At 32.0% G+C, this 9,369-nt stretch overlaps 1 protein-coding gene across 1 annotated transcript; it reads left to right on the top strand.

Annotated features, from left to right (window-relative positions):
- The first annotated feature begins 2,552 nt into the window (after positions 1 to 2,552).
- Positions 2,553 to 3,491, top strand: LOC132034798 (uncharacterized). The gene has a single exon (XM_059425154.1). It carries the CDS (start codon positions 2,553 to 2,555, stop codon positions 3,489 to 3,491), a length of 939 nt encoding a protein of 312 aa, XP_059281137.1.
- Positions 3,492 to 9,369: the final 5,878 nt, after the last annotated feature.

Genomic DNA, 9,369 nt, shown 5'->3' with positions numbered 1-9,369 from the left:
ACGTGGGGCTATATAATTTGGTAACCACAAGCTTAGTCAATAGATAGCTAGCTTGAGCCAACATATCTCATGCTACTAACCATAAATCCTATCTAGAAGTTATGAATTAGTCAGGAACAACCTCATGTTTAAACACACATTTTGAACATTCAATTAAATGTCAGAGTAAAATACAACAGCTGTAGAGGTCGTTTAGTTCCAAAATTAGAGGATGAATCAATGTAGATCAGCCGGAAAATAGAAATTGTCTGTAGGTGGGTTGGTGAGGATCGTTTAAGAGAAAATTAGGAATTTCATTCTAGAATTAGTTTGACATTTGGTAGTTAACTTCTCTATTAGCTAATTACTCCTCGCATTTATTTCAAATGAGTTCATCAATTAGTTCAAGGAGAAGGGTTTGGATTAGATAAGAAACCTAATATTTTGTATGTAACAACCAATATATGAGCAAACATTAGACCCGAGTTTAACGTTATTCAGAAGCGTAATTTTTCAAAGGCAATATTTACACAACTTTTAAAAATGACACAAGATGTAATAGTGACTTAAAAGTGAAACATTTATGTAAATCAACCAATTGGCTGAATTAATAAATGAGCGGGTTTATTTCAATAAGAGGTCACAATTAATCAAAAGTATAGTGTCATAAGGGGGAAATTCAGTAAAGATCTATGCTATCTTTCTTTCTTGTTACCTTTTTGTTAAAAATAAACTAGAGCAACATATTTGACTAATGATGTGAATAATTTTTTGGGAAAAGGGTCAAAAATGTCCCTCTACTTTGGGAAAAGGGCTAAAATATATTCCATTACAAATTTGAATAAAAAATACCCCTCCCGTCATTAAAGTTTTCAAATATACCCTTGTCTTAACAGAAATTCCCAACATAATCTGATTTCATTTTTAAATCCGCTGCATTTAAACCCGACCCAACTAAATAAAAAATTATTTGGGTTACCAACTCATGTGCCTAGTGGCTCCAGATGTAGGATTCGGAAACAAGTTGGTCTCATATGGGTGTTTTATGTAGTTGGGTCGGATTTAAATGAAACGGGTTTAAAAATAAAATCAAGTTATTTTGGGAGATTTGGGGATTTCCGTTAAAATAGGCGTATGTTTAAAAACTTTAATGATAAGAGAAGTATTTTTGACCCAAATTTATAACGAAGAATATTTTAGCTCTTTTTCCAAAGCAGAGGGACATTTTTTAGCCTTTCCCCTAATTCTTTTTTTGACCTTTCCATTTAAATCTTCAACACCAAAGCAACAATTAGTCAAAGGAAAGCTGTAGTTGTTGAAAAAGTAGAATAACCTTTTGTTAATTACTGCGTAGCAGTAATTTTGAAGCCTCGCTCTCCCTCCTTTTATTAGAACTAATAATCTTGCTTCCCACGTTAATTATATTATATGATAAAAATTATAATGATAGTCTTATCTCTTATTATTCTAATTATCTCACTTGTAATCAATTTGTCTTCACATTAGCCAACCTACAATAGAGTTTGAATATTACTAGAACCCCAAACTCCAACATTTGTTTTAGGATAACTACCCTTAATCTGCAAAATTCACATAAGTTCCCCTTCAATTTCTTAAAAATACAAAATCAATCCCTTCTTTATGGAACCATGATACACTATTTACTCACTTACCATTAGGACTAACAATTCCATTAACCTCAAGTAAGTTTGAAGTCGATTATATGAATCGTCATCATTCATGTCATTTCATTTAACTCTATCTCGATCCAATATTATTTTTTACTAGTATTAACTTTCTTTAACAAAGATGAAGCTATGAGACCCTTTATTCATTATTTAGAAATTTAAAAAAGAAAAAGAAACGAAGAGGATATATAAAAGAAGTACATCGAATGTTCTTCATTAACGTCTAGTCCTGGAGTAATAGATAACTTGATCACCAGTTCTACAACGATACTTTTATTAATATAGAGTCATCTTTTGCAATTAGGTTCTCACTCTCAAAGTGTAGTTTTTGTTGAATTAGTCCGTCTCAAAGTTAATGTTGGAAACCAGACAGAAAGCGAGAAAAAGAAATATACTTTTAAGACAGGATAGATCAACGACTACGAGGATGTCAATACAATTGTAGAAACTATAGGGTGTTTTTTGCTATTACAAAACAGTAAAATCAACACAAGATGATGAAGCTCATTACGCATGGCTCTACCCTCTTCAATTACATGTGTCATTTTCCAAATATCTACGTATAACTTTTACTTGAAGGACAATCCAAAATTTATATAATTGTGGGGTCATCATATTACATTATACAAAATCAACTAGACATATCTGTACCAAGAAAAACATGACAAATTTTTTTGTTTGTATTGAAAGGTAATAAAAGACGGCTCTTTCTTTAATACAATTAAACTCATTATCCCCACATTAGTCAATAATATTTGGCTCACCTCCTTCTTTGTTATTTCAAAATCTTAGCCTATCCATTTCTTTATATATACACATCTTAAAAAACTCCATTTTCTCTGTTTCTGCTACTTCTCATAAACAGAAACCAGCAAAGAAAAACAAATGGAAGTTATGATACCGTTTAAGGAAATGGATAATTTCGATTTCAATAGTGCAAGATCAACACCATTTACAAGTCCACCATCAACACCAAAGCCCTTTAATGGTGATTATTACTTCAGTGCTCCACCAAGTCCTTCTCATCTCAACCAATTTTATCGCGAATTCGACAGTTTATTCGTTGCTGATGATGAAAATAAGGGTGAGTTTGCTTTTGATGTTAGCCAAGAATTGGAAATTAGCTCTGTTTCAGCTGAAGAATTGTTTGATGGTGGAATGATAAAGCCATTAAAACCATCCCCTCTTTTGCAAACTGAAAAGAAAAACAGAGTATTTTCTCCAAGAAAGAAAAAAGATCAAGAAAAAACAGAGCACTCTGCTTTACAAACACAAAACCAAAGGGAAAGCAGGGGAAAACAGAGAGTTAATACAAATGGTTTGTCAAATTCATCAAGTAGAAGATCAGCAAGGTCACTTTCACCTATGAGAGTTTCACAGTATCCATGGGAAGAAGAACAACAACAAGAACCTACAAAAGAGTCTTCTATTTGTAATTGCTCTGTTTTAACTTCATCATCATCTAAAGGTAGCAAAAAATGGAGAATCAAAGATTTGTTCTTGTTTAGGAGTGCATCAGAAGGAAGAGCATCAGATAAAGATCCATTAAAGAAATATACAGTTGCTTGCAAAGAAGGAAAAAATTCAAGCTTTAAGGGAAATGATGGATCTGTTTCTTCTTCAAATAAATCAATTGTTACAACAAGGAGGAAAAAAGGACAAGTTTCAGCTCATGAATTGCATTATACTGTAAACCGAGCACTTTCATCAGATTTGAAGAAGAAAACTCTTTTGCCATACAAACAGGGGATTTTTGGACAATTGGCTTTCAATCCTGCAGTTCATGCAATGGCTAATGGCTTTGGGTTATCACGAAAAAAATGAAAATTTTGATGTTTTGTTATTAATTCCATTTGTTTTTTTTCTTGTATAGACAATATTTGTCTTTTCTTTTATGTAATGTTGTGGGAGTGGTTATTGTCGAAAAAAGTGGTGACACATATCCATATTCCTATGTAAGTTTTACTTTTGTCAGATGGATTAGATGAATAACTCCTTTTTGTTAAAGGATTTAACTTATTATATATATATACACTAATAATTATTTTAGTAAATTCAATTCCCTGTGATTGCGCCGAATTTTGAGTTTTTATTAGGTTTTCTTCTTGATCAATACTAACACTTATACATACACACTAATAATTATTTTAGTAAAATTTAGTTCTCTCAATTCCCGGTGATTGCGATGAATTTTGAGTTCCTATTAGATTTTTTTCCTGATTGATAATAACTATAGCATTGTCATCACATCGTATTATCATTTCATTATCATGTTTGAGTTTTTTCATGTTCACGCAATTACCAATGCCGAAATTTGAGTTCCTATTAGATTTTTTTATTGATCAATAATAACTATAGCATTGTCATCACATCGTATTTATCATTTCATTATCATGTTTTGAGTTTTTTCAAGTTCGCAAAATTACGAATCTGACTACTTGTTATCCTTCTAGGGTGTATACTTGGTACTGCTTGTTTAATCACAATAACAATAACGTCACCAATATAATTTTATCGATAATTACTAGCTCCTGTGATTCGAGTACATGTCAATTCACCTAGCATGGCAGATGAGTCTCGTAGAGAAAAACATGAGCATGTGCATAATCCAAGACAAAAATGTTAGTAGTATTACGACAATTCGCTACCCTTAATAATGACAAGATCCACGTTACGTTTTGTATTAAATTAAAGACCTATATTGAAATTTGTTTTCCTCGTGGCTAGTTTGTTGAGACGTCATCTTTCTTCGTTTTCTAGTCACTCAATCATGAAAATGTAAAGAATATTTGTGTTTTACAAGATTTGGATCCATAACAATCTATGCAATGCTTTTGTATTAAAATTATTCTGTCTTTGCTTAAGATCATATATTGAAATTTTTTTCCTCATGTTTCTTTTCTTAAAACCATTTGTACCTTTCATAATTTGTTGAGATGTCATCTTTCTTCGTTTTCTAGTCACTCAGTCATGAAAATATCAAGAATATTTGTGTTTTACTTTTAGATTGATTTGTGATATATAACAACAACAACAAAAAAAATAAAAAATATTTATTTAGGTTTTAATTGGATGGTACTTATCAATAAAAAAGCGGAACGCCTTTTGTTGAATCAATTATGGATTGAATCGAATATTGTAACTTAAACAAGCTCGAGTCATTCATCCTATTTTAATATATTCTGTCTTTGCTTAAGTCGATACATATATTCATTTTTATACTTTTACCTCATTTTTCTTTTCTTAAAACCATTTGTACTGTTCATAATTTGTTTGGGCAGTCTTGATGTTACGTCGTTTGGTAGAAGGGCATTTCTAGCAAGCTTTCTCTTATGCATGTTTATTTTTGAACTTGATAGTTTGAAAGTAAATCCATTACTAGAGAATAAATAATGTTTCTTCTTATATTGATAAATTTATACCATTTCAATGATATATTCAAATATCGGTCATTCAAAAATTAGGACTTGCTATATTTTCAGTATTTTCCCATTTTTGGTAGCTCATTATAATTAAAAAGAAAGCTATACCATCTTTTAGATGATATAAAAAAAAAACCGAATAAAAGTGATGGGATAAATTGATTATTCGGATATAATTCGGGATAATTTCGACTATCTACCAAACGACCCCATATAGTATAAACTTGGGCCCGAGTATCAAAGAACTTACCCGACATATGTTGTGAAAAGTTTTCAAAAGAATTTATTATGTGCTTCACACATTTTCAAAAAAGAAAAAATTGGATCGCGTGCTCAGATTCTTTTTAACAGAAAGTGCATATTATTTTCTGAATATATTTTTAAGGGAATAAATCAAAATCACGCCACAAATTATCGTTTGTTATTCTCATGAGTACTTATTATTTTTTATTTCTTTGTAAAGACAATATTATTTATATCCATATATTAATTGGGCATCTAGAACTTCCTATGCTATAGTCAAATTGATACAAAGACATTAATTCCTGTCACTTTATCCCAATAGTTTCGCTATAAAGTAGATATAGAGGTAATAAAGGGATTGGACGTCAACAAAATATGCTGTGTTACGCCAAGAAATGACAAATTTGACAGAAGGCCATTTTTGAAAAAGTAGTGAATTTATTATTTTGTATGTTTATTTCCTGCAACTTGATGTGTCTGATTATTCTATTAGTTCTATAAATTTGGCTGTGCAGAAAATTCTTTTTTTTGAACTTCTAGAAGAGCCAAATTTCTATCCACATATTATAACAAAACAACAGAATATATAAAACTGATTATGACCGGAATCTTAGTTAATTGAGTTCATTTAAAACTTAAAGCAATTGAAAATTCTAGCCCACCAGATGTACTGTCAATATTATTTTAGTTAATACTTTGTCATACTTGTTAAGTACATAAGATAAAGTTTGTTACAGGCACTAAGAATAATTTTGGATAGCAACTTCTCCATTAAACTAGATTTGGTATTAGTTTCTGCTCTTAGACTTTTATTAGCGTGACATATTGTCCGTTCTGTTAGAATCAATTAAAAGAATTAGAAGAAAAATAGTCACGTGTTGGTCACGTAACTATGCATATGAACCTCTTGATGATCTTGCTTTGCATGCCTTGTGTTCTTACAATAGAAAAACCACAAAAATGAACAATAACAAGACACATTTAGAATGAATTGATGGCCTTAACGGTCACTCAACTGTGATAATTGGCCATCAAAATCTCTATTTTTATTTTGTCTCACAGAAGTAATCTTATTTTTTCTAATTATCCTATAATCATTCTTTTAAAGAAGAAGCATTATAATTAGGCTTCCAAAATTTAACATCAACAATCAAATGTTCTAGCGATAGCAAAAATGTGCACTCCTAGCTAGTTTATTCCCAACCCGACTAAGAAGAATCTGAAATTTAATGCTAGCTACTTTTCCTATTGTCAGTTGTCACCCGTTGCATTGCATAGATTAGGCAATAAGCATAAACTTTATTGAAGTAGGCTTATTAAAACAGCTTGATTCTTTTACTATATTGGTATTGTGTTAGCCCCTAACATACAAAAAAACTTTATACAGTATTTGTTTCCATCATTTAATTTTCCTTGGTTCGTGCACGATGCGGTTCGTCTTTCTTATCATCACAATTTACACTTAGGAGGACTCACCGAAATAGTCCTGGTAATTATGAGCTCATCAACAAATTCACAGTATATGATAACATCATTTTATCAGCCCTTATAGAGACATTTTTTCTTTCTTTCCGAGAGGGTACTCTGAGTAGCTATTAGTACTGAATAGGACCTCGAACCACGCACAGAATATTCATCTACAGAAGCAAGAGACAAGTAGGAATGGTATAAGATATGAAGAGGATGTGTCATTGACAAAATACAGTAGAATTAGCATCAACTGGCCACATTTCGATCTTGTTTCTGAAAAATAGCCACTATCATAGAGTTTTAAATTTCACAAGTAAAACTCCATGACATTATCATGAAATTTCACCGGTGGAGTTTGAAATCCATGACAATGACTATTTTGTCAATTTTAAGGACTAAAAGTAGTTGTTTGTGAATTTTGTCCCAAGATATACTTGCGACCACTCAAAATAGGCCCTTTCATTCGTTGTTATAACAAAGAAATTGCACGATTTGTCCTTCAAATGGTTTGGTCCTTAATTTTGTCCTTCAAATGGGCTGGTCTTTAATTTTTGCTCTTTAGCGATCGAACTTATGCCTAGTGGACATAAGTTCTTTCAAGGCGCGAGGCATAATTTGTGGAATATTATGATGCGAAAATATAAACTATATCCCGCGAAAAAGTTGTTTGTTACAAGGGACAAAAAGTAAAGACCAACACAAAATAAGGGACAAGTGCCAACGAATCTATAATAACACAAAAGTTTCCCCGTGACCTGTTGGACCAACATAGACCAGAAAAAGAAAAAAAAAACGCTTTTGTGGTGGACCTGCTTAAACATTCCTGGACCTCATGCCCTGAGGCCCAAAACTGTCGAGCCATGTTAGACATGACTGTGGTTTAATGGACTAAGCAAGCAACAAGAATTACAGTTTTGGCCTAGTTAAGGGATATTTTTAAAAAATATATAACTTTTGAAAATATTTACGCCACGCAGCCCAAAAGATACAATAGGGATAACTACATAGCATAACTAACATTACTACATATTTATATTTAGTAGCTATAGTTTTAAAATAATTACATTCCATAGCTAATAATTATATGTTAAATACAACTTATATATATATATATATATATATATAAAGTAAAATACCCGTCATCACATTATTCACTTCCAACCCAATCCCTCCCATCTCTCTCTCTCCCCTCTCCCCTACCCACACGCGCCGGCCACCACCACGACCTTTCTCCGGCAAACTTTTACGGTCAGATCTTGGCCGGATCTGACCGGATATACATCAGATCTTCACCGATTGGCCTCTCGTCCTTCTCCGGCGAACTTTGACGGTTAGATCTTGGCCGGATCTGACCGGATATAAATCAGATCTTCACCGATTGGCCTTCCATCCTTCTTTGGCGAACTTTGACGGTTAGATGGCGAAGATCCGTAGGATATACATCGGTCTTCACCGTCGACAAGTGTTGCTTTGTCGGAGTGCGGCCGATGGTGGCTTTTCCGGTCAAATTTCGGTACGGATCTGAAAATCACGTTTCTTTTTCGGTGTATTCATTAATTTTTTTTCGTAGCATACAATTTAGTGTATTCATTAATTTTTTTGACTTGTATTTGTTGTATATTTTGGTGTATCTATGTTATATCAATGTTTTTCTCTTGTATTTGTTAATTTTTTATGTATCTATTTGTGTATTATTATTTTTCGCCTGTATCTGTTGTATACATACCGAAAAATATGAATAAAATAAGCCAATTTATGAATACAGATAATTATTTCATGAATACAGTGGGAAAAAAATTATTTTAGTCATGAATACAGCGAAAACAAAAATTGAATACAGCGAAAAAAATGAATACAGCAAACAAAAAAGTAGCTACGAGCTGTAAATAAGCAAAATGTTGCTATGCCAGATTTTTAACCCTTAAAATGTAGTCATTTATGAAATTTTCCCTATACAATATTATGCAACATTATAGTATTATACAATATTATACATCATTATACCTGGGGGAAAAGCATTATACATAATATATCAACATTGTATAAAGTGTGTAATAGTGTATTTAAATCAGGCATTTATACATGAAGTATGAGCTATTTGGCTTAATATTTTCAAAAATGGACATGGAGCGTAATTTCCCCCCAGACTATTAAAATGAGTTTGGTATAGAAGGCCTTGTGATCTTATCCCACTGAATTGATACAGCCCACACAGTTTGGACTATAGTCCAATCCGGTTCAGTCGGGCTAAAAAATAAGGCCCAAGAAATCGTAGTTGGAAATTCTTCAGCCCAACAACAACAAAACAAAGTTATTAGATCAATGCAACTTAAAGAGAAGGCACTTTATTTTGTCGGTCCAAAAATAATTGAGGTTTTTAGCTTGGGTACATGGATTGAGAAATTCACTAACTACTAAAAATTAAGAGGAGTTTTGACTAAAATATCCTTAATTATAATTTTTTTTCTTTTTAGGTTGACATAATTATTATAGGGATATGGAAATGTATCAAGGGTAAATTTGAGAAAGAGAACTAAATACTTTCTTGGTTTTGTAAAGTATCAATT

The sequence above is a fragment of the Lycium ferocissimum genome, chromosome 10, assembly GCF_029784015.1.
Source record: "Lycium ferocissimum isolate CSIRO_LF1 chromosome 10, AGI_CSIRO_Lferr_CH_V1, whole genome shotgun sequence".
Classification (NCBI taxonomy): Eukaryota; Viridiplantae; Streptophyta; class Magnoliopsida; order Solanales; family Solanaceae; genus Lycium; species Lycium ferocissimum.
This window is presented reverse-complemented; position numbering and strand designations above follow the sequence as displayed.